Source organism: Marmota marmota, unplaced genomic scaffold, assembly GCF_001458135.2.
Source record: "Marmota marmota marmota unplaced genomic scaffold, marMar, whole genome shotgun sequence".
In the NCBI taxonomy this organism is placed as follows: domain Eukaryota; kingdom Metazoa; phylum Chordata; class Mammalia; order Rodentia; family Sciuridae; genus Marmota; species Marmota marmota.
Genome location: NW_026000037.1, coordinates 59,556,230 through 59,582,480, shown reverse-complemented (window position 1 = coordinate 59,582,480; position 26,251 = coordinate 59,556,230). Strand labels below are relative to the sequence as shown.

Genomic DNA, 26,251 nt, shown 5'->3' with positions numbered 1-26,251 from the left:
GTCAATAAATTCTGCTCAGTTAGAAATTTCCAAAGTAAAACATGAAAACAGGCCATAATAGGAGACTCCCACTAAACCTTATTCAGCTGTTTTTCTTCACCTTTCAGTCACTGTCTTGTGCTCTCCTAATTCCTCCCTGCCCCTTTTCTGTTAATGGAATTTCACATTTTAACTAGTGGGATGGATATTTCTTTCTCTCTTTTGGTTTATATTCCATCTAATGCCCCATCCTTTTTATATCATAAGCCATGGAGAAATGTGTTGGGAATCTCCTGGTTTTGATTTCTCTTTCTCTAATCCAAGAAGCACTTTGCTACCACAGGTGACATTTATTTCTGTGGCTTACCACTCCAACCTCTCTCCCCTCAAAGAACAATGGGCCTCAACACTGGTGCCATATTAGAATCATCAAGAAACTTGTAAAACATGCTGATACCCAAGGCCCTTCCCCATAGACCCTGATTTAATTGGCCTGCAGGTCAGGATATCACTACTGTTTTTGGAACTCACCACAGTTCAAAATAGGCAGCATCCTCTGTGTCAATTTGCAAAGCAACATCTACCCCAGAAACAGCAAAAGGGCATGGCTGGGAGGCAGAAGGAAAGAAAAATCTGGCCAGAAGAGAAGTGCAGCCAGGGTCCTCTGCCCTAAAGGAATAAGTAGGACAGGAAACAGAGTTCCAGCCCACAGACAGCCAGAGTGCCTGGGAGTCGCTGTGATGAGCTCACTTGTTCCCTCTCAAAACTTGAATGTTGAAGTCCTAACCCCTTCTACTTGAAAAAATGGCCCAATTGGGAGAAACGGCCTCTTTAAAGAGGTGATTAAAGTAAAATGAGGTCATATGGGTGGGCTCTCCTCCAATAGGACTGGTGTCTTTATAAGAGAGGAGATTAGGACACAGACAGGCACCGAAGGAAGATAGGGAAGAGAGGACAGTCATTTACAAGCCCAAGAGAGGCCTCAGAAGAAGCTCACCCTGAGACTTTTTTTTTTTTTTCCCAGCACTGGGGATGGAACCCAGGGCCTACAGTGCTCTGCCACTTAACTGCGTCCTCCACCCTTTTTTTCTTTTGAAACAGCATCTTGATTACTTGCTAAGGATAGCCTCAAACTTACAATCCTTCTGCCTCAGCCTTCCCAGCAGATGAGATTACGGGTGTGCACCACCTAACCCGGCTACTGCTAGCATCTTGATCTCAGACTTCTAGCTTGTAGAAATGTGAGAAAATATATTTCTGTGGTTTAAGCCACCCAGTGTGTGGCACTTTGTTTTGTTTTATTTTTAAAGTTATTTTTTAATTGACACATATGTATGGGGTACAATGTGCTGACTTCGATACATGTATCTATTACACCATGATCAAATCTGGGTAATTAGCATACCTATCATGTGGTACTTTGTTCTAGGAAATTAGCACAGGAGTCTTCACAGACTGCTAGTGGAGCCTAATGGAGTCATCTAAGCCTCAGCCTCTCAAGGCTGTTTGCTTGTATTTAAAAAACAAAAAAACAAAAAACGTTCAGGGCAAAAAACTAATTTGTAAAAGCAGCTGCAAAACAGCATATCCAATACAATCCAAGTTTTGTTAAGAAAAAATTTGTACATAACCAACCAAACACAGAAAATTTTAAATGCTAAATGCTAAGTGTTAAAAATGTTAATCTCATTTCAGGGATGAGATTAAAATTACCTTTATTTTGTCTTTTGGGCTTTCAGCATTTCCCACATTTTCTACACTACACATGGTTTAACTTTGTAATCAGGAAAACAAAAACAACAACAACTACAAAAATGTAGTTTTGGGTTTTTTTTTTTTTTCCTATAAGGAAATGAATGGTAGAATTTCTGTTGTGGTAGAGGAGGAGGGGATCTTTGAGGTCATTGGTTCTCCTCATCAAGTGACTCCAGTAGGATCACCAAGTCTGATCGTGTTTACTTCCCTGGTTTTTGGAAATCTTTATAAGTCTTCCACATTTTCAAGATGGTTATACTAGACCCTTAATTCTCAAGCACAAGATGTTATTTGTGCCCACCTGCAGTCGGACCATTAATGAGATATTTCTAGAGAATCAAAGTTTAAGAAAAATTTGTGAAGAGGGGAATATAAATATGAATATGTCTCCCTTCACTCCAAGATAAAGGACCACAAAAGGTGGGGAACTACTATACCCATCAGGACAGTGAAGAAGCCAATGTCCCACTGTTGATGTGGGACAATGATAAAAGTGTGAGTGGGAAAATATTAAAAGCATGTATATGAATCAGGCAACCAACACTTCTGCCTTCACCCTACAGATGGAATGATAGGCAGCTAGGAAATGTGGGCTACAAATGATGGCTTATTTACCTGTCCTAGGAAAACAACAGTGTAGCTAAGTGTAGGAGTGATTCAATGCCTTCAGAAAAGGATGAAGAGGTTCCAAGTAACAGGTAGAGTGACAAAGAATGAAAGAGAAGGTGAAAGAGATTAAATGCATGATAAAGAAGGCATATATTTCAATTGCCTTTCAAGAAAAAAGAAAGGCAATCTGAAAATCTGAGAGAAATGTCACAATTTCTGTAAGAAAGTTAAGAGAAAAACAAAATTTGGGTTTTGAGGGTACAGGTGAATGGTAGAGCACTTACCTGGCATGTGTAAGACACTGAGTTCAGTCCCCCGGTACCCCCCCCAAAAAAAAGTAGTACTATTTTGAGATTATAATAGAGAATCCCATTGATGGTGACACTGGGAACATTTTCATTTGAGAGACCAAAGGCTGTGATCAGGAAGGGAAGGATGTAATTATGAACGTCACTCAGAACTCGAATAAAAGGACCTACATTGTTTTTATTAATGTAAATGCTATTTACTTCCTCTTGTTCTTTAGAACCATCTTAGAGATAGGGCTCCAAAGACTATACTGATAGGATAAAATATAAATATTATCACCCTTAATCACAGAAAAATAAAGAGGTGCCAGAGGTTGTTGCAGAAGTGGAGAAGAGAGGTCAGGAGATCAGTGGATAGTTTCTCAAGTTGAGAAATCAAGAAATATTGGAAAGAAATATTATTTAAGATATCGAGATTACTCCTTGAAAGATAAAAACTGAAGTTAAAAGTGGTTGCCAGGGGCTGGAGATGTAGCTCAGGGGTAGAGCACTTGTCTGGTATGCCTGAGGTTCTGGGTTGGATCCCCCACACTACAAATTAAATAAATAAATAATGGTCTCCCTCAGGATAGTAGGATTGGGGTTCTAGAGAAACAAGTAAAGTAGTAGATTCTTTTCATGATAAATCCTTCAGAACCATTTGATTTTTTTTCTTTTTTTCCACACTTTTAAAAATTGGTACATTATAGTTTTTTTAAAAAAATTTTTAGTTATAGTTGGACACAATACCTTTATTTCACTTATTTATTTTTATGTGGTGCTGAGGATAGAACCCAGGTCCCACACATGCAAGGCAATCGTTCTACTGCTGAGCCACAACCCCAGACCCAGTGTATTATAGTTTTACAAAATGATGGGATTTCCTGTTACTATTCATACATGCACACTATTTGATTGTTTTAACCAAATAATGTGCACTCCTTTAATTAAAAAGAAAACTTTAAAAATGATCCATGAGGGGCTGGGGATATAGCTCAGTTGGTAGAGAGCTTGCCTTGTATGCACAAGGCCCTAGGTTCAATCCCCAGTACTACCAAAAAAAAAAAAAAAGAAAGAAAAGAAAAAGGATCCATGAAAAAGACATGCCCAAAGTGGCTGTTCAAAGAAATTTAAATAAATTACTATTGCTTCTTATTTTATAGTGTATTTAAATTGATTTTCCTAATAGTGAGTCATTATTACATAACTTAAATGTAAAAAAAAATGGGAGGGATGATAAGATTATACTGACTATAATCTTAAAAATAATAACAATACTTATGTTTAATACCCACGAGTAACCAAATTCTTAACTGTGTTGATTTGTGAGTAGCAGGATTATGGGTGATTTTAATTATTAAATTCCAACTTTCTATAAGAAGTAACTAAAAGATATTTTACAAACTTTAAAATATACTGAACAAAAATAAAATAATGATAAATTTAAAAACATAATGAAAATAGGCTTATTTCCCATATTGCTCTTTTTCCTCTTCCTCAACATTTCAGTCAGCATGGTCAAATGGAATTTTATCTGTGGTTAGTTTCTTGTCAGTGTTGCAGTGCCTGCATCACTGTGGGTAAGACTAAGTAGGGCAGTAATAATCTTCAGCATTTACAAAGACAGAGGGTCACTGAGTGGCTGAAAAACCCAAAGAATTAGCAAAAGTCCTCAGGAATGAACTGGTGGGAAAACAGTGCCTCAAAAATAATAGTAACATCAATATGCAAAATGAGCTGTATGTCTAGAAATAAGCAATGAATAATCTGAAAGTGAAATTAGGAAAACAATTCCAGCATCAAAAAGAATAAAATTTTTAGGAATAAATTCAACCAAAGACATTCAAGACATGCATAGTGGAAACTATAAAGCATTGTCGAAAGAAATTAAAGAACACCTAAATAAATGGAAAGACATCTGTGTTCATGGACTGGAAAATGTAATGTTGTTAAGAAGGCCATATTCCCTCTATGGAACTACAGATTCAGTGCAGTCTCTATCAAAACTCCAATTTCCATTTTTTGTAGAAAAGAACAAATTGATCTTAAAATTTATAAGGTATTGCAAAGGACCCCAAATAGCCGAAACAATCTTGAAAAGAAGAAAACTGGGTGGATCGTCCTTCCCAATTTTACAACTTACTTCAAAACTATAGACCAAACTATCCTATGTACATATATGAATAAACCATAGTGAATTTTACCTTCATGTATATCTATAATAAACTAAAAAAGTACTGATATTGGCATAACGACAGACATAAAGACTAATGGAATAGAATTGAGAACCCAGGGGATTGAGGTTGTGGCTCAGTAGTAGAGTGCTCGCTTAGTACGCATGAGGCACTGGGTTCGATCCTCAACACCACATAAATATAAAATAAATATATTGTGTCAACCTAAAAAAACTAAAAAATTTAAAAAAAAAAAAGAATTGGGAACCCAGTAATAAATTCTTACATCGATGTTCAATTAATTTTCAACAAGAGTGCCAAGATCATTCAATGGGGGAAAGAATAGACTTTTTAACAAATGGTGGTGGGACAATTGGCTATCCATACACACAAAAATCAAGTTCAATCCCTCATCCACACAATATACAAAAGTTAACTAAAAACAGGATCCAAAATCAACATACAAAAATCAATAGCTTTTCTACATATCAAAAATGAATATGTTGAAAAAGAAATCAGGAAAACAGTCCCATTTACATTAGCCTCAAACAAAACAAAACAAATACCTAGGAATAAATCCAACCAAGGAGGTGAAAGACCTCTACAATGAAAACGCTATAATACTAAATAAGGAAACTAAAGGAGACAATAGATGATAAAAAGATTTCTCCATGTTCATGCATAATCAGAATGAATATCGTTAAAAAGACTATCCAGGGGCTGGGGCTAGGGCACAGCGGTAGCACTCTTGCCTGGCATGTGTGAGGCACTGGGTTCGATTCTCAGCACTACATATAAATAAATGAAATAAACATCTATCAACAACTTAAAAAAAATTTTAAAAAGGGGGGCCATCTACATGGGCTGGGATTTTTAGCTCAGTAGTAGAGCACCTGCCTAGCATGTGAAGCACTGGGTTCAAGCCTCAGCACCACATAAAAATAAATAAAATAAAGTTATTGTGTCTGTCTACAATTAAAAAAAAAAAAAAGAGGAAAAAAAAGGCCACCTACAGATTCAATGAAACCCTCATCAAAATACCAATGATATTCTTTACAGAACTAGAAAAGATAGTCCTAAAATTCATTTGGAAGAATAAAAGACCCCATATAGCCAGAGCAATTCTAAACAAACAAAGCAATGCTATAGGCGTCACAATACCAACTTCAAATTATACTCCACAACTATAGTAACAAAAACTTGGTACTGGCATAAAAACAGGCATATAGACCAATGGTACAAAATAGGAGACACGGAGACAAATCCACACAAATGCAGTCATCTGATCCTTAACAAAGGAGCCAAAAACATACTGTTATGGTTTAGATGTGGTGTCCCCCAAAAGTTTATGCAATACAAGAAGGTTCAGAGGAGAAATGATTGGGTTGTAAGAGTCTTAATCCAACCAGTGAATTAACCCCCTGAGAGGGACTGAGTGGTAACTGTACTAGGGTGTGGCTGGAGGAGGTGGAAATTGGGGCATGATTTGGGGGTATGTATTTGCATCTGGCTAGTGGAGTCCATCATGATGTGAACTGCTTCCCTCTGCCACACTCTTCTTCCATGATGTTCTGCTTCACATGAAGCCCAGAGGAATGGAGCCGGCCTTCTATGGACTAAGACCTCTGAAACTATGGCTCCCAAATAAACTTTTCCTCCTTTAAAATTGTTCTGGTCGTATTTTTTAGTCGCAGCAGCGAAAAAGCTGACTAAAACATACATTGGAGGAAAGAGCCTTTTAAACAAATGGTGCTGGAACAACTGGTAATCCCTATTAGAAGAATTAGACTACATCCTTATCTCTCACTCTTCCCAAAAGTCAATTCTAAATGGATCAAAGACCTAGATTTAGAGCAGAAATTTTGCAACCGTTAAAAGAAAATGTAGGACCAATTCTCCAACATATAGGTACAGGCAAAAATTTCCTCAATGGGATCCTTAAAATTTAGGAAATTGTACCAAGAATTAATAATGAGGTGGTATCAAGTTAAAAAGCTTCTGTACAAAAAAGAAAACAATTAAGAATGTGAAGAAAACTTACAGAATGCAAGAAGATCTTTGCTAGCTACTCTTCTGACAGAGGACTAATATCCAGAAAGAACTAAAAAAACTTACCACCCAAAAAACAAGTAGTCCAGTCAGTAAATGGGCAAAGCAACTCAACATACACTTACTCAAAAAAGAAATACAAATGGTCAACAAATATATGAAAACATCTTCGACTTTTTTAGCAGAGAAATGCAAATCAAAACTATACCGAGCTGGGCACGATAGGTAGTTCAAGCCTGTAATCCCAGCAGCTCAGGAGGCTGAGACAGGAGGATCGTGAGTTCAAAGCCAGCCTCAGCAATGGTGAGGTGCTAAGCAACTCAGTGAGTCCCTGTCTCTAAATGAAAAATGCAAAATAGGGCTGGGGATGTGGCTCAGTGGTCGAGTTCCCCTGAGTTCAACACCAGTACCAAATAATAATAATAATAACTATACCAAGATTTCATCTCAATCCAATTAGTATGGCAGCCATCAAGAATACAAACAATAATAAATTCTAGAGAGGATATGGGGGGAAAGGAACACTTTTACACTGTTGGTGAAACTGTAAATTTGTACAACTGCTATAGAAATAAGTATGAGGGCTGGGATTGTGGCTCAGTGGTAGAGCACTTGCCTAGCATGTGCGAGGCCCCGGGTTTGATCCTCAGCACCACATAAGAATAAATAAAATAAAGATATTGTGTCCAACTACAACTAAAGAATAAATAAATAAATAAATATGAAGTTTCCTCAAAAGAGTAGGAATAGAAGCACCATATGACCCAACTATATCACTGCTTGATATCTTTCCAAAAGAATTAAAGTCATCATAATATATATTATGATATATAGCAACACAATTTACAATAGCCAAATGATGGTATCAGCCTAGGTGCCCACTGATAGACAAATGGCTAACGGAAATGTGGTATATATACAGAATGGAGTTTTATTCAGTCATAAGGAAGAATGAAATTATGTCATTTTCAGGAAAATGGATGGACTTTATGTTAAGCCAAATAAGCCAAACTCAGAAAGTCAAAGGTTGTATGTTTTCTTTCATATGTGGATGCTAGAGAGGAAAAAAGGAAAAACAGTTTGCCAGGAGATCTCTTGAAAATGAGAGAGAGACAAGTAGAATACAGGAAAGGGACCACGGGGAGGGAAGAGAGAAGGAAAAGACAAATTTCTAGGGAACAATATTGACCAAATTACATCGTTTTACGCGTGTCTGGATATATAAAACAAATTCCATTATTGTGTATAATTATATCAATAAAAATATGGAAAAAAATGAGGAAATGATATTCCTGAATCTCTCAATTACTTGTAAAAAAAATCACAATTTTGTACATTTTAAAATGGTTAAGATGGTAAACTTTGTTATGCAGATTTACTTTATATACATATATTTTTTTAATTGTCAATGGACCTTTATTTTATTTATTTACATGTGATACCAAGAATCAAACCCAGTAACTCACAGATGCTAGGCAAGCGCTCTCCCACTGAGCTATAATCCCAGCCCTTTGCTTTAGTTTTTTAAAAAGTTAAGGAAAAATAATAAAATAACAAATGAAAAACAATAGGCAGAGACCTAGCAAGCCTGATACTGTTTCCAAAGCCCAGTTGTCTGATGAAACAAACTAGGTTGCAACAGAACCTCTGCCTTACCATTTCCTAAGCTCTCCGTTTCCTAAGAGTTCCACATCTCGCCTGCTAAAATCATTAATAGAGTTCTTCATGTCTGTCCTAATCATCACGCAGACGGATAAAATTTAGTTAATATCCTTTTCTCCCTCCCCAACATTGAAAAATAAGATAAATAGAATCTATCTCCATAATTTTACTTAGTCATTTAGTTCAGTAGCATCTGTTTATCATGATTTATAAGAATTTGGCTGGCAATGAGAGTTGCAGAATGCATTTGCATAAAGGAATTTTATTTACATATTTTTCCTCCTTGAGCACTAGGATGCTCAAAATGGCCATGTCTTGGAAACTCGAGCAAGCTCCAGTGGTGATTATTACTTTGCTAATATGCAATGGTCATTAAGAAGTGAAAAACATTTACAGCTATTCAATTTAAAAGACAAACTCGGATCAGTCTATTAAAGTAACCAAATAAAAATAAGAGATAACCAAAATATGGATTCCTGTTGCTATGGCTTGCCCACGAAGCATGAACTTAACTTCCTTAGCAGAAGCTCACAAAGCAGACTGTCTTTTGAGTGGCCAGGGAAGAGAGAAAAGCAGTCTTCACGGGTATTTCCTTTGCAACTCTGAAGCTAAATTCCATGTTCATATAAGGAAGTGTATTCAGAATTCTTTCTGCAATATTCTTTGTATAATAACCTTTATTATGCTTATCTCTCCTATACATATTAAGTAAAAGAGGAGAAAAGAATACCGTGAGTGCTATGCCACCATGCATCTGAAAAGCAAGAGGAGGATACAATAATACATATGTTTTTGCTTAGATTTTACAAAATCAAAATACAAATCATAAAAATGATTTTTAAAATGATTACCTATAGAATGAGAGAATGCTCCGGGTTTGGGCCAGGGATATGATTGACTCCTCTAAAAACACCTTATTTGGGGTCAGGCACAATGCCACATATCAGGAATCCCAGCTTTTGTGGAGGCTGAGGCAGGAAGAACACAAATTCTAGGCCAGCCTGGGCAATGAAGTAAGACCCTGTCACTAGATAAAAAATAGAGCTGGGTATGTAGCTCAGTGGTAGAGCGCCCTTGGGTTCAATTCCCAGTACCACAAAGACAAAAATTAAAAACCAACTTATTTTATAGACTTGACTTCAGAGAGAGAGAATTTTTTAATATTAATTTTTTAGTTTTCGGCGGACACAACTTCTTTGTTTGTATGTGGTGCTGAGGATCGAACCCGGGCCGCAGGCATGCCAGGCGAACGCGCTACCGCTTGAGCACATCCCCAGCCCCCAAAAATTAAATCTTTAAAATCAAAAGCCAACAAATTAGGGGCTGGGGTTGTGGCTCAGCATTGCCTGGCATGTGAGAGGTGCAGGGTTTGATCCTCAGCACCACATAAAAATAAAAAAAGCTATTAAAAAAAAAAAGCCAACAATTTAATCTAAACATGTATCAAGTTGGCTTAACTACATAAAGAGGGACTATTTAAATGATTTTAATATACAGTTAAGTTGACTGTATCTAGAATTTACACTAAGGACCAAAAAAAAAAAAAAAACTGTTTTAAGTAAAAATATTAATCTTTTTAGTAATAACAATGGTATTACAATTCAGAAATTATATATGTATATATAACAATATTACTATTAATATATTTATGTAAATATACTAATATATAACCAGATGCACATGAGTATACAGATAAATAATGGATTATTGAATTGTTTTGTTTGTTTTACAGTACTGAGGATTGAACCCAGAAGCACTCTACCACTGAGCTATATCCACAGCCCTTTAAAAATTTTTTTTTAAAATATTGAGACAGTTCTTGCTGAATTGCTGAAGCTGGCTTCCAGCTTGCAATCCTTCTGCCTCATCCTCCCAACTACCTGAGATCACTGTCACTGCACCCATCGAGGAATAGGTTTTAAAAACAAAGGGCTTTTGGGGCTGGGATTGTGGCTCAGCAGTAGAGCGCTCGCCTAGCCTGGGTGCAACCTGGGTTCGATTCTCAGCACCACATTAAAAAAAATAAAATAAAGGCATTGTGTTGTGTCCATCTACAAAAAAGATTCTCTCTCTTAAAAAAAAAAAAGGGCTTTGGAGAAATGGCTAACTCAAGGTTTGGAGCAGAAAGTACATAAGGTCTTCTTGTCTGGAACCGGAAAACAAACAAAAAGCTATTAAAGACCTCTGAGGCCAAATCTTAGTGCTGAAGAAGTCGTACACATAGTATAAATGCCACCATATATACAAAAAAATGCAAGGAGGGCTGTAGATGTTATTCAGTGGTAGAGCGTTTGCCTAGCATGTGTGAGGCTCTGAGTTCAATCCCCAAAACTGCAAAATAATTAAAAAAAAAAAACAACACTAGTGCTAGTATTAATGGATTTTTACTTTGTCATCTCCCTTTTACCTCACTCTTCCTCTCCAAGTCTTTCATCAGCTGGATCTTACTAGATAAAGGCCTCTCCTTGGAACAAATCCATTTCTCTACAAATTCCTAACTCCCTCCTGCCTCTCCAAGCTGGTGCCATCTTGCTTTGTCTCATAGCCAACAGCTCCTAATCATTTCTGCCCTCTGCTTTCCTTCTTCCTTCTCCAATCTTGTAGCTCTCAAGAGCCCTCTCCTGGATGTTCATGCCTGTAGTTTAAAAACCTCAGGAGTTTCTAGCATCTATGCTGGATGATCTTATAACCTGTTTCTGTCCATCCCACTCCCTCACTCCTGAGCCTGCTCTCCATCCACCTTTACCTCCAGCACAAGCCCTTGGTCCTCATGAGCCCTCTGACTACCTAGTCCCTTTGCAGTGGGATTTCTCAGCCAGGCTTGACCTAGCACCCAAAGGACCTTGCTCTCCTACACAACAGGATCAACACTCTCCTCTGCATTTTCTACTCCTGCTAAGGCAAGCTCCATTTGCTTAAATAAAAGATAAAGTCCTCTCCCTGATATCCAGTTCAGTCAGCTCTGCCACTTCAGTTGTATAATGCTGGGCATTTTTCTCAACTTTTCTATATTTACTTCCTCATCCTGCAGATACCTGATGAATGTTTGGTTAACACTGACATAAAATAACATGTGCTCATTTTTTTTTTAATTGAGAACTTGTTCTTTTCAGTACCTAATATTTTTCCCCCAAAAGCACTGAACTCTATTTCATCCTCTGTTTGTAAAAGACCAAATTTCCTACCTTCCTACAGGGAGTAGCTCCCTTTCTTCTAAAAGCAAAAAGCACCATGAAAGTTTTCTTAGTCTCTTCAGAGTAAGCGGTGACAAAACGAAATGGTAGCCACCACCTCTACCTCCATGAAGAGCTCGTAGAGCACAGCTGTCACGTGCCTCCTTTCACATCCACTGTTCAAACTCTATTTTTACAAATCTGATGGTGTGGAGCTCTGCAATGGGACCTGTAGGTTCCAGACAGTCAAGGCCAAGATCAAGCAATTGACCTGAGGTTTCCTTATTGTTAAATTAAGTTACCACAAAGCCCATGGCTGAGAGCCAGTCCCACGTACTCAAAGCTGAGGCAGAATCACTTGAGCCCAGGTAAGGTCAACCTGAGCAAGAGACCACGCCTTTAAAACAAAAGGAAAATCCCACAAAGAAATGCATATATTCATCCAAGATTGAAAAGGTCTGATAAGAAAACACCTGTTTTCTTTCCTTCATCCCCCTTAGGACATTATTTTTAGATTTTTACCTTAGTTCCTCTACTAGACAAAATCTTTTAACACCTAAAATTTTCCAAACAGGCTGGGGATGTAGCTCAGTGGAATATGGGCTTGGCCAGGAACAAGGTTCTGGGTTCTAATCCCCAGCACCACACAGACAGAGACTCCAAATAAGTACCAATTTGCATAACCTCTAAACATTTAAAGCTTCCCAATTACATCTCTAACAAGGTTGAATTACAATTTAAGATTCCAAGAATTTATGAAGAAACATCAATTTAGTTTTACAACTTCTTTTGGCTTGGTCTTCTCTCCAGGTGTGTTTAAGTAAATATAGCTTCTCACACAGTGTGGTGTAGGACATGGTCAGCTTTTTACGTAAAGCTCCAGGCTATAAATATTTTAGGTTTTGAGAACAATGCCTGTCTCCCACCTTTTTAAGACAGCAAACCTTTAAAAATGTGGGGGGAAAAGGGGAATTGCACGGAAGAAGGAAGGAGACCCTCATCGTTATACAGATTACATGTATGATGATGTGAGGGAAAAGGAAAAAGAAAAATAAGTGTGTCACATTAGATTGGGTAGAGAGAAGTGATGGGAGGGGAGGGGAAGGGGGGATAGGAAGGACAACAGAATAAAATAGACACTAGTATTGCTGTATGTACATACGTGACTGCATGACCAATGTGATTCTGCAACCTGTACACTCAGAATGAGAAATTATACCCCATTTGATTCAAATGTAAGATGTCAAGATCATTGTACTGTCATGTGTAATTAAAACAAATTTAAAAAAATAAAATTTACTGTAAAGAAAGTTTAAAAAAAAAAAAAAAAAGACAGCAACCCTTTAAAAATGTGGGGGGAAAAATTACATATGCACCATTAGAAGCTAGGCTATAGCAAGATCTGACCCAGGCTGTGGTTTGCCAATCCCTGATCTAAAAATCTGGGTTATTCAAGCTTTTAGATCAGTACTTTTGTGTCTTCTGGTACTCAAGTCCTGGAACAGGCCTCAGGGAACAGCAAGCATTTAATATTCAAATGATTGATAAAAGCAGCCAAGTATTGCAAAATCACCATTAGTTCCTGGGGCAGTATATAATAAAGGAAAAAAATAATACTGTGTAATTTCCTGAGAGCATATTGTGTTCAATCAGGTGACATGGTTGCCTTAGTCCACTTTCTGATCACAGGTACTAGTCACATTACCAAGAAAGACACTGCTCAAGAGAGGGTGGCCCTTAACCTTCAGAAACAAGCCAAGAGGGAAACTTCTAAAGTAAAGTTTAAATGACATTTGTGTAAATATGAGGAAGACATTATTAAAAAAAAAAAAAAAAAGACATTTTATGACAAAATGTTTTACTATTAAAATAAAAACCTTTGTATAAAAGTATTACAGATCAAAAGCTATATTTACACTTATTGATTCAAAGTCCAATTAAGCATCAAACTCTGAAAGGGTACAGCAACAGGCTATACATGCAATACACTGGACACACAAACACTTAAAATTCCACTTCTACCATATAATGATTTATGTGAAAGGAAAGAAAAAGACAAAATCTTTTTTAAGAACCCAAATTTTCCAAACAACAGGCTGGGGATGTAGTTCAGTGGAATATGGGCTTGGCCAGGAACAAGATTCTGGGTTCTAATCCCCAGCACCACACAGACAGACTCCAAGTAAGTACCAATTTGCATAACCTCTAAACATTTAAAGCTTCCCAATTACATACCTAATAAGGCTGAATTACAATTTAAGATTCCAAGAAATCTGCCCAGAAACTACAATGGCAGAGATACCAAGTTAAAAAACCATTGAAAATTATTCATCTCTGAAAAGGCACTTCTCATTGTTATAAAAAAATGCTTAAAACCTGAAAAAAAATCCCTGTATACAACAACACCCAGGGATAATATAAGAAACTGCAAAGAACAATAGTCTAGTTATTATCAAGTTTCTAAAAACTTTTACAGCAAGAATTTATATCAGACTACTCTGAGGTTTCCCCATCCTAAATTCCCAGAATTTCTCTTAAGACAATTGTTTTAAGTAGTGCAGTGTCTTATTGCCCACAGACCTTTGGAAGATTGTAAACAGGATGCACCACTTCACTTTAGGGTGGAAGAAATCAGAGGCAACAAAGTCTCAACTGTGACAAGTTATATAGTAACCACAATACATGCTGGTATTCTCATGAGAGGCATTCACACACAGTAATATACTTCATTTCCCAACAATTACTAGTTTTTCCACATTGTTCTAAGATTTTCATGCCTTGATTCTGTTAAAAATGTCAATTAGGGGGCTGGGGATGTGGCTGGGGCTGGGGATGTGGCTCAAGCGGTAGCGCGCTCTCCTGGCATGCGTGCGGCCCGGGTTCGAGCCTCAGCACCACATACAAACAAAGATGTGTGTCCGCCAAAAACTAAAAAATAAATATTAAAAATTCTCTCTCTCTCTCTCTCTAAAAAAAAAAAAAAATGTCAGTTAGTGTGAACATTAAAGTCATAACCATTGTTTTTGTATAAACAAGTCAGAGGGCTGCTCTCTGGAACTCGACAGAACAGTTAGTATTTTTATACCGTGTTTTTAAGTGCTCAGGGTTTATGGGTAGATTTCAGGGCTATTTCAACACCAATTAAATCAAATATGCTGTTAAAACTCTGATTTAAAAAGAATTCTGAAACTAAGTGACTAGAGAGGACTCCTGGAAAAAGAGAGAGGGGCTATGTGATGGGGTCCAGGAGAAGCAGAGGAGAAACTACAGGAGGATGAAGTGTAACCAGCCACATGTCTCCCATGATGTTCCAGAAATATGTGCCAGTCTAATGAGATGAACTTGACTGAGTTTCCCATAAGGCAGACTGATCGTCAAGACTCTTAATCAATGACAAAACCGAGAACTTTAAGGGCGGTGTGAGAAGCAGAAGGCCAGCATCTGGTGGGTATTACGCTTGCATTTCAAATTCCTGTTTCAGGCTGTGAAAGAGAAAGGGGGACATATTAGGATATAGTCCGTGATCTAAGAATTCTCTTTTGAAAGCCAAATTCAACTGTTAAAACATGTTTTGAGTTATATAACACATATATGGTCAAGTACATACATCAAGTGTTCAACCTGAACTTTACACACCGGCCACCCAGTCACTACAACCCAGATTAAGATATACTGTTTCCAGGCTAGGGATATAGCTCAGTTGGTAGAGTGTTTGCCTTGAATGCACAGGGTTCAATCCCCAGCACCATCCCCCCCAAAAAAAACCAATATACCCTTTCTAACACTACCTATACTATACCCATTATAGTCTTTGGTTTTGGTGCTGCTGGGGATCAAACCCAGGGTCTTGCACATGAGGTAACCATTTCTATCCCTGAGCTATATTCCCCGACCCTCCTTGGTTCATTTTATCTTTTTGTATTAAGATCTTTTTTGTATTATGGATCTTTGTATTAAGATCCATAAACGAATCCAAGATTCAGGTGTGGAAGAAAGACAAATAACTGCCATTACCTTTTCAAGTAATCATGAACATTCCCAAAGCCATGATACTTGGCTAAATACACAAGGACCCCAGTTGCACACCGTCCATCTCGTTGGCGGCAGAAGCTGCAGTTGCAGATTCCTCGACAAGGTGGGCAATGCCAGTTCTGAAAGAGCATTGTGTAAAAACACCATGAAATCAAGCCTTACTTTCCCCATACTTATCTACTCCATTTTATTTCATCTTTTTATTTAATGTGGGTATCATTAATCCATTTTTTAGATTAAAAGAAGTCATAAAATAGCTAATATGCATGAGTCATGCCCATTGTTTCCTTAAAAAATTCAGGAAAGACAGTTACACAACTTCCAGGAATAAATAGGGTCAACTTTCTCTGAATAGCTGGGTCTGAGCACTCTGGATAGGGCTCATACCTGTGCAGCACTAACACTGAATTAATCTGACTCCCCCAAAAGAGCATCTCAAAACTCTAGGGCCTCAATCCCTTCCTACTACCCTTCTTCTGGCTTTATCAGCTTGTGGCTGACCTTCAAGCCCCCATGACAACCCCCTTTCTCCAAGGCACCTACTGGATTTAGCAAAGCATCCTTGACCTCTTCACCATAACGGTTTCGAAGGCAGGGACCACAGAACTGGCCTCGAATGCCCCAGCAGTCTGGGTTTCTGCAGTTTGTTTTGGTATCAATGGTTTTCTGTCGGCACTGATGACAAGTAGATCCCTACCAATAAAGAGCAAATAAGAAGACATGAAAACACAGCTTTATGTAGAGAAATATCCTTGGGGCTAGGGTTGTGGCTCAGTGGTAGAGCGCTTGCCTAGCATGAGTGAGGCACTGGATTCGATCCTCACATTTTGTCTTTGAATCTTATTTCATATCTCTATACGTAGGTATATGCCAGGGCACAAAAAGTATCTCAAGCAGGATGATTGGCAGGTGCAATAGTTCTTATAACTAAAACATCTTTTTTTTTTTTTTTGGAGCTAGAGACATAGCATTTGAACACTTGCCTATTTTAATATGCACATGGCCCTGGGTTCAATCCTTAACATAGTTAAAAAAAAAAAAAAAATCCAGCTCCAATATATTTTTATCTTTAACACACCCACCACTGTAACACCCACATGTATATGTATCCATGTACACAATAGATACACAATAAATGAGTCAAATACATAAATTTCTAGATTAAAAGATTTGCCACTACTTCATATTTACCAGGAAGATAATTCAAGTGACAGAGGGCATCCCTCATGCCCAGACCTTTAGAACATGAGCACCACTCTAGGGACAGAAGCTGTCCCTCCTCTCATGGATATTTACATTTCCAAACACAATTTAGAGGCTCTCACCAGTGAACGGTTATATATCTTCTCTCGAGAGTTGCTGCAGATGTTCTCCAACTCATCCTCTGTGATTTCTTCCACTGGGCGAATTATATGCGGAAGGGTCATGGATCCTGGGCGCCGACTTCTGGGCGTATCATCATCCTGAGAAACAAGAAGCATGAAACAAGAGTTCCTTACTGGCTCTCTCCAGTTTTGAATCTTTAGATATTTGATTTGTAATTATTCTGTACAGAAAATTCAACCTGGAAAATGCCTCTTGCTCATGGAGAACGGGCAAGTTGTAAGTTTAGTGTAAGGATAACTGGACAACATTATGGAATTGATTCCTACAATTAGAAAAGCAGAACTACCTCTCATCTGCTAACGCAATCAAGTAAGTTTATGTGACATTAACAATTATGGATCGTTCATGAAAAACATTTAAATTGTATCATAATTGGTGTTGAGGCTGTGTGTTCACGAAACAGGGCCGACAGAAGAAGTAAAACAGAGGAGTGAGTACCAATGTGGAGAACTCACGTTCATGTATCCGTCCACAGTCTTCCTCTTTCTCACCAGCATAAACTTATCATCTTCCTCTTCTTCCTCCTCCTCTTCTGTGGGAAGAGCACTAAGGGACCCCAGGATCCGGGACCTTGACCTAGTCAGAGGACGAGCTCTCCGGTCGGGGTTCCTCCTGGAAGCCACACCTGGGAATGTACGCCTTCGGGGTGTCTTTGACTGCTGAAAAATACATGCAGGAGGCACCCATTCATTCCATAACAAAAAGAGGCAACCCTTTGGAAAAATGTCACATTACATAGAGAATGAGCCCCTAAATCCATATTATGGTCTTTGGAATTTTAAGCCCATTTTCTCTCAAATCAGTCTATGTATTACTCTACTTAATGAAAAAAAAAACAAAACAAAACAAAAAAAAAAAACTTACCTCCTGTTCCAACAAAAATTTCTCTCTGATTCCGCCTGAGCTCTGCACCCACACTCTACATTGCATAGAGTGTTTGGTTTCCTTTTCCCCTTCTTTATTGGCTGCCATTCCTCCTCCTCATGGGAGTCAGTATAAAGCAGACTTTTCTTTTGTTATCACAGTTGTCTGAGCTTCATTTTCAGGAAACCATCATACATGATATTGGGCCATGAGCTGATGAACTTTTTCCTTTTTTTCCCCTCACTCTTGGATTTTAAATACATCAATCACCCATCTACCATGAAGAAGAAATGTGCTAAAGTTGAAACAAGCCTTTAATCCTCACCATACTAAAGGGCTTTGCCTAACTGGGAAGGAGGGAAATAGCCACTCTAAAAGGGTATGAGCTCCACAGGCAGTAGGAGCTATAATCCAGAGCTACCAAAAAGAGTCTTCAAGTTACCCTTTGACCATCTAGAAGACCAAATAGGAAACTGCATTTTAAAATCTCACACAAATCTGTCCTAGGCTTGCCCAAAACAATACTATACAAACAAGGACTTACATTTACTGATCTTGGGCCTGGGAGGGAACGTCTTCCAGGGAAGGAACCAGGGAAGCTTTCTAATTCTGACATGAGTTTTGCAAGCTAAAAAGGGAAGAAATTAAATAGAAATTCTTGGTTAAAATAAGTGCTGAAGGGGCTGGGGATAGCTCAGTTGGGAGAGTGCTTGTTTTGCATGCACAAGGCCCTGGGTTCAATCCCCAGCAACACACACACACACACACACACAAAAAAAAAACCTGAAAATGAGAAACTTATTTGTGAAAACTACACTAGCAGCTTTAAGTCAACAAATTCAAAAAGAGTTTCTGATGTCACCTCTGTGCTTAATAGATTTTAAAAGAAGCAGTTTGAGGGGAAAAAAATTGGGGGGAAGGGAGTACATGAGATGCAAGACTGCTCTATCACTGGGCTATATCCCCCATCATGAAGACTTCACAGCTACACAGAAAATAAAGAAACGAGTCTAAGTAACAAATTGCTTAGAGAAAAGTTGGAAAGTTAGTTCTGACATGTTCAAAATTATTACATACCATTGCTTTGTTCTGCTTTATATTTAAGGCCCTTTTCTCAAGAAAGTTCATGCCACTTTCATCTTCTGAATCAGAATTGGAATCAATAGTGAAATTCTCTGAGGGCTTGGGGGGTGCCACTGTTTTGTTGGCTGCACTCCTGGTGTTTCGTGCTGGGAACTTCATCGCCACCCTGAGAGGTCCAGAAAGTTTGTACTGGCTGCGGGTCCTATACTGGCTGCGGGTCTTACAGCCTTCCCGGTTTGCCTGCGATCTCTAGTTAATGAGAGCAATTGAGTCATTAATCACTTGATGGGCAGACAAGTTGCATCAGTGTGAGTATAAAATCACTTCTGAACAAAAGACACTTTAACAAACAAAATATAAATGAACTGACAGCGCTGGGTAACAAAATCAAGAATTGCTCAAGTAAATGGAACAATCTGATTATAGTTTGGCTACATGTAGCTTATCTGGGACACACTGTTCTGAATCTGTGCTTTATAGGCTCTTGGATGGTTCAGAATCAGTTTTTAAAATGTGAAAACTCCTGCTCTTTTTCATTTCTTAAAAAAAAAAAAAAATTCTTTCTGCATTTAAATAGAATTCTTGGAGGAACAACTGTATTCTCTCATAAATGTGGTTTCAATCCTTATGGCAATACATTAAACTATATTAAGATGTCTCAATTCTCTGTCCACTTTTTTTGGGAGGAGGGTGATAGGAATGGAACATAGGTGTGCTCTATCACTGAGATACATTCTCAGCCCTTTTTTATTTGTTTGTTACTAGAGCTTGAACCCAGGGACACTTTACCACTGAGCTACATCCCAACTTTTTGTTGTTCTTATTTAGTTTTAAGACATAGACCTGATAAGCTGCTTAAGACCTTGCTAAGTTGCTAAGGCTGGATTCGAACTTGCCATCCTCCTTTCTCAGCCTCCCAAATCACTGGGATTATAGGCATGCAGCTTCTTCTTTTATTTAATTGAGACAGGGTCTTACATCACCTCACCTGGCTCAAACATTTAATGAGCTAGGGGTGTGGCTCAGTGGTACAGTGCACACTCAGCATGCATGATGCTCTGTGTTCAAACCCCAGCACCAACAAATAAATGTTTCTCAAATCCCAACAAACAGTTCTTAGTACTGTTCATGGATAGAGGGAACACTAAACAAAAATCTTTCATGAATCCTTAGCACTTTTAATCAATAGACATTATATTAATCACAAGAGGTAGTGTCTATAAAAAACTGAAACATTGAGCAGAAATTATTCAGGGCATTGACAACAGGTCACATCCAGATTTACAGAATGGTCCCTGTGATAAAATGTTCCTAAGTGCCAAGGTAGCTCAACATCACTTATTAGAGCAAACACATACTAGGATGAATAGACAGTGATAAAACAGTCATGGGGCAAGCGCTGTCACTCAGTGCTACTCAAGTGGTGACCCACAGGCAGTGGACCCATCTCAGACCACAGTGAGCTGAAGAGCATGCACCTGATTCTAATAACACATCTTCCTTTGGAAAAAGTCTCTGGGACAAGAAAATGTTTGCAGAATTACATGGTGTGCTCAGGGTATGGGGTCAAGTAGAGAAGCAGCAGCATCAGTCTGAGCAAGGTGACAGAGCTTAACGAGGACAGAACAAGCACAGGAAAAGACTATCCAGTTGCAAATTCAGAAGCAGAAAGGATTCTACTTGTCCTTGTATGCACTTGAGCTCTTGTATAGGAGTCCTCACACATTCTTGGGATTCAGGTAATAATCTAACTCTGGAAACTAGCTATTATCAAAGGCCTGATCTCTGCCAGGTACAGGGCTGGGCACCTGCATGTAAATGTCAATGTAGCTGATCTTTAGGATGTGTGTATTTCTTCTGACTAGGTTGGATCTCTGTGACAATGAGAATTGGGAGGTTGGCCAACTTTAGTTTACAAGTTTCTAAGATTGTCAGGCCCTACAAAATGTTTTTAGACTTCAAAGTAGGACTACATTAGAAAAACTGCTTTAAGACATGAAGAAAATACTCAAAATTTTAAAAAGGTCAACAAAATCTTCTGGCATGACTAAAGGGAAAATCATAAGAAAAAAAAATTTTCAAAAAAGCAAGTGTGTCATGCCTCTAAAATCTTACTTCTTGACATTGGTGAAACTCTCAAACTCACCATTCCATCTTGTATCTCACTCTCTGAGAAACCGCAAAATGATTCATCATCAGAGTCGGCATGAAAAATACTGGCCAGTTTGTTAGTGACATCTGGCCTTGGTTTCTGTAAAAATCCACAATGGTCTAACACATCTTGCACCTCACTTTCTGAAAAGCCGCAGAAAGATTCATTATCAGAGTCCTCATAAAAAACATTTGCCAGTTCTTCACTGATATCTGACCTGAATTTAGGTTTCTGTAAAATAAATAAATAAATGTGGTTGTACATTTTTTTTTCTTTTTCAAGAACCAATTTTCCATAAACCGTGCAGAGAGCAAATCACATTTACAAGTGCACTACAAGAGAATAGCTTTTGTTACAAAGAAAAATGGTTCTGAGGTTTACAAATGATTTCTAAGTTGTTATGGCAAATCATCAGGCATGTTAGGTTAGGCGACATTTCAAAAGGATAGAATAAGTAGCTAATCTATCTCCAACAATTACTACCTAGAACCACAGCAAAAAGTGAAATGAAATTACAGTGCATACTGTATTTTCATAACGGCTGTATAGAAATGTAAGCAAAAAGCAAGCAGTTTTAATCACGCACAAAGCATTTGGGGCATTTTGAGCACTGCAGACTCAATTCTGTTTATTCTCAGGCAGCACTTACCGTGTTTGCAAAATTATCAGAAGCAAAGCTGTCACAACTGTCATCAGAGGATGACGAGGTTTCCATGGAAATCAACTTCATGTATCTGAATTTCTTTAAGTTCTTTACTCTGAGATCCTTTTGCTGCAAATGGAAATGGCAATACTATTAAGTGGATGTTTACTATAGTATCCAACTAAAGACATCACTTTTGAGTTTAGTAGGTTTAAACAGCAAAGTAGGTATGTCCATTTCTCATACTATACAGAGAAAAAGGAAGATTTGCAATTGCTATAAATATCTTCAAAACCAGGTCAAATTCTACGTTATCCCTTTGGAGACAATTTTAGTGATATTTATCAATTTATTCAAACATCTTCTGAGCTACCTCTTCCCAACCTTAAATGCCCAAGTTCTTAGCATTATAATGAGCCCCACAGGAGCTTAATGCTAAACTTTTAAAATCCAACCTCACTTTTAAAAATTAAATAGCACTACTAAAAGAAAATTTCAAAAGTACAAAATGCCTGAGCGATTTTTCTCCCTCAGCCAAAATCAAGCTAATGAGGTCTTTTTTGATGTAAGCTTTAGGCTCTGTACTGTGATGCTAATTTTCCAAACTATGGAAATCGGTCAGGAACTCTACTTCAAGATGGCAGGCTTCCCAACAGGCCGCATTCCCATCAGGAGGAGTATGATTTCAGCACAAGTCCTTACAAATCAAATGGTATAAGAAATCAAGTCTTAGGGGCTGGGGCTATAGCTCAGTGGTAAAGTGCTTGCCTCACATGTGTGAGGCACTGGGTTTGATCCTCACGACCACATATAAAATAAATAAAGATACTGTGTGTTCATCTACAACTCAATAAGTATTTTTTTAAAAAATCAAGTTATAGTTCAACTAGCACTCCAAACCTAGGCAGAGTACCTGATTCTATTTTAGCACTCTATTACCATAGATTGTCAGTTGATAGAATGCTCATCTCACAAGCACAAGACCCTGGGTTCAATTCCCAGCACTACACACACACAAAAGACTCAAGTACTTTAGGCTGGGGGTATAGCACAAGGGTAGAGCACTTGCCTGGCAAACAGGAGGCCCTGAGTTAGATAGTCTGGGAGGGCAGGGGACTTGAGGGTTTTTTGTTTTGTTTTGTTTTTTAAAGTCCTTTGATAACATGCAAATTATTGGTAAATATGAAAAAACGCTTCACTCATTCAATGAACAGTCTTGCATTGTTCATGAGAAAACACAACTGGGATCTAACTTTTGTAAAAAGAGTAGTAGTTTCTACCATTTCTTAGTCTTTATGGAGACTTTAAGCATTGCTTTAGTTTCTATGCTTCTATTTTCTTTCTGTAAGACCATGGAATAACAGTTGAGTCCTTACACCCAAATCTTTGAAAGTCAACTTTGCTGTCTCACAAAACAATGCTAAGATGTGAGGTGTCAGGTGAATCAAAAGAACATTCTTTTTTTTAAAAAAAATATTTTTATATGCAGTGCTGAGAATCGAACCCAGGACCTCACACATGCTAGGCAAGTGCTCCACCACTGAGCCACATCCCCAGTCATGGAAAGAACATTCTTGATCACCTTCACTCCACATTCCACATTTCAGTCTCTTGCAAATTACTGGCAAGAATTTCCATAGTAATTTCCCTATGCCCCTAAGAGAATGCCATTCAATCCTCTTAGGAAGTTTCTGTCTTTTGACCTTTTAGCAAGGTAGGAAAACATGGTAACAGGCAGAGCTACAAAATATAAAAGGTTACATGTAAATGTATACAATTCATGTTAGGAGCAGAAAGATATCGCAAAAACCCCTCCCCCAATTTTCAGCGGAAGCAATTCATGGCCCCAGGAAGGTGGAAAAGACTGCCCAAGATCACAGGGCTGGAAAAACTAAAGTCTGCAATCTCTTAAAACAGCAGTGCTCTATGCATTACTTCAGGTATTCTCACCAATCTACCTGCAAGCCATGAGAGGCCCAAGGCAGCCTCAAGGGAGGCATTTTACTGGAGCTGACAGGGAAAGACAAGCGAAGATTTAACAAGTCAGCGCGTGCCAAGAGTTATTTACCTGGCAAATGTACTTTGGGAGGAAAAGACAGAGACAGAGCAAATGGTCATGACAGACATGAACTTTTCTGGCAAGCAGAACAACTAATACCATTTATACTGGGTTTTGTATTACATACCAGGCACTACGTTAAGTCCGCTCTAAGTCTTTGCAACAAAGGTGCTATCGTTACTTTCACTAAACAAATGAGGAAACTAAAACTCAGAGGGTATTACTCAAATCACAGGGTGGCCCAAACACCAACCCAGTTAAATCAGATTCAAAGCTCAGCTAACACGTGGCTTTCTTCATTCTGGAAGCCCAAGCCCAGTGCCACCCCGCCGACGGCCAGGCTGAAACCACGCCCCCTCCCACCCATCCCAGCCTCCCCCACGTGGGTCCTTAACCCCTGCTATTTATTTTAAGCAGTCATTCTCTTCCTTTCCACCCAACCCCCACTCTACTATCCGCTTCCTGGGCAGGCCTACATTCTGGCTTCCGTTAGAGCAAACAGTACCGTTTCATTGCTTGCAACTCGCTACTGCGAATTGAGGTTGGGAGGTGAGAGAAGAAAGTGAGGAATGAGTAAATGGTCGCAAATGGTTTGGATTATCCAGCCCTTAAACTGCAATTAACCACTATCTGGGACAAAACAAAACTTCTCCCGTAAGATGCGTTTGCAAGACGCTCAGCAGTTAGAAGCAGCCACCGAGGATGCGCATCCCACGGCCCTCACTGGCCCAGGAGCTGCATACAGGAGAGCTGGGCTGGCGGCTGCCGAGCGTGTGCCCCGAGTCCGGCCAGTCCCGGCCTCTGGCAGGCGCACGTGCATCTCGGGCACACGTGCGGAGGCTCCCCAGCGTGGCCAACCATCCTACAAACAGCTCTCTTCTCCGCAACCATCCGCACGCCGGTGCGCACGCCGGCGGGTTTGCCACTGGCCCTAAATTCCCCCAGCAGCACAAAAATCCAAGACTTGCCCAAAAGGGCGACGCCCAGGNCCCGCCCCTCAGGTTAGCCCGCCCAGCCCTCACCAGCACGCGGCGACCCTCCATGCTGGCGGCGGGCACCCAGGCTGTGCTCCGAGCCGGGTGAGCCTAGCAGCCACGCGCCGCGGTCCTACAGAGGAGCTGCAGAGGGAGCCGAGCTGCTGGCAGGAGGGGCGCTCCAACCTGGGCTCGGAGGGGCGGGGCTCGAGCCGGCTTTCCCGCGTTGTGGTGCAGGTCCTGCAAGATTAGCTAACAACCCGACCGGGCGCGAGATCTACTCAAGCCCAGATAAAAAACCTTGGCCCTCCACCTATTCTGAGCTCAAAGGTTAGCCTTGGTGACTCCTAAAATTACCTTTGAAAAAGTGACTCTTTGGGAGCTGTGAGGACGATGCTCTCTACACAGCTACACGGTCCTGAACCAGTGGCGCGAAAGTAGTTCGTATTGCCCCGGGGTTAGAAAACTGATTTGCATGAATTCCGTGGTTGGGGAGGAAAGCCGAGACTGGGATTTTTGGAGAGCGGCGCAGGAGATCGGTTTACGCGTTGGGCACTGGCCACTTCCCTTGCACCTTGTGGTTTACATAATTAAAACATATGTATATCAAAGAATCCAACAGGAACCACCCTTTATAAGCCGAAGTACCACCTTTAGGTGTAGCCCCTCTTTATCTGGTAACCACACCATTGTCTAAAGCACTTAAATGATTTAAATCCCGACCTTTCCAGAAAGCGCAGGAAGTTGACTTGTTTTACTTAAGACCTGTAGTATTCAAAGTTAAAAACAATCCCTGCAGTTTAGTGAAGACCTTTAAGTGGGATTTTAAAAAAATTAAAAAAGATTTTAGAGAATATCCGTTGGAGATAGAAGCTGCAGGCTATATTAACATGGCTTAGAGATATTTCCTTCCGTCAGGATTAGGATTAACTGAGTAAGATATTTGTAATGCCCTTTGAATCAAACCAGGCAAGGCGACAAAGTAAAGTGTGAGGCTTTTGTTTGTGTATGGGTGGGGTGGATACTGGGGATTGAACTCCGGAGCACTGACCAGTAAACCACATCCCCTTTGTGTTTTATTTAGAGACAGGGTCTCACTGAGTTGCTTAGGGCCTCGCTTTCGCTGAAGCTGGGTTTGAACTGGTGGTCCTCCTGCCTCCGCCTCCAGAGCCGCTGGGATTGCAGGCGTGCACTACTGCGCCCAGCCTTTTTTTTTTTTTGTAAAGAGCAAAAAACTTGCTTTGAGAAGAAACAGCAAGAATTTGGGTTGCTTTAAAAGGCTCCTAATTATGACTTTAAATTTTAAAAAGTGCTTGAAGTGAAAACGTTCGCATTTCCCCAGCATTTCAAATTTTTTCTGTAGGGACTAA

At 39.3% G+C, this 26,251-nt stretch overlaps 1 protein-coding gene across 2 annotated transcripts; it reads right to left on the bottom strand.

The window, feature by feature from the left end:
• Positions 1–14,684: 14,684 nt before the first annotated feature.
• Positions 14,685–25,080, bottom strand: Cdca7 (cell division cycle associated 7). Of its 2 annotated transcripts, XM_015479326.2 has the most exons (10): positions 24,930–25,080; positions 21,855–21,977; positions 21,200–21,436; positions 19,048–19,302; positions 18,515–18,598; positions 17,562–17,765; positions 17,046–17,183; positions 16,264–16,413; positions 15,703–15,839; positions 14,685–15,170 (listed from the first exon to the last, which is right to left on the bottom strand). In XM_015479326.2, exons 1-10 carry the CDS (start codon positions 24,948–24,950, stop codon positions 15,140–15,142), a joined length of 1,380 nt encoding a protein of 459 aa, XP_015334812.1. In that variant the 5' UTR covers positions 24,951–25,080; the 3' UTR covers positions 14,685–15,139. The 2 variants fall into 2 exon arrangements, with proteins under 2 accessions (XP_015334812.1, XP_015334813.1); XM_015479327.2 differs by lacking the exon at positions 21,200–21,436.
• Positions 25,081–26,251: the final 1,171 nt, after the last annotated feature.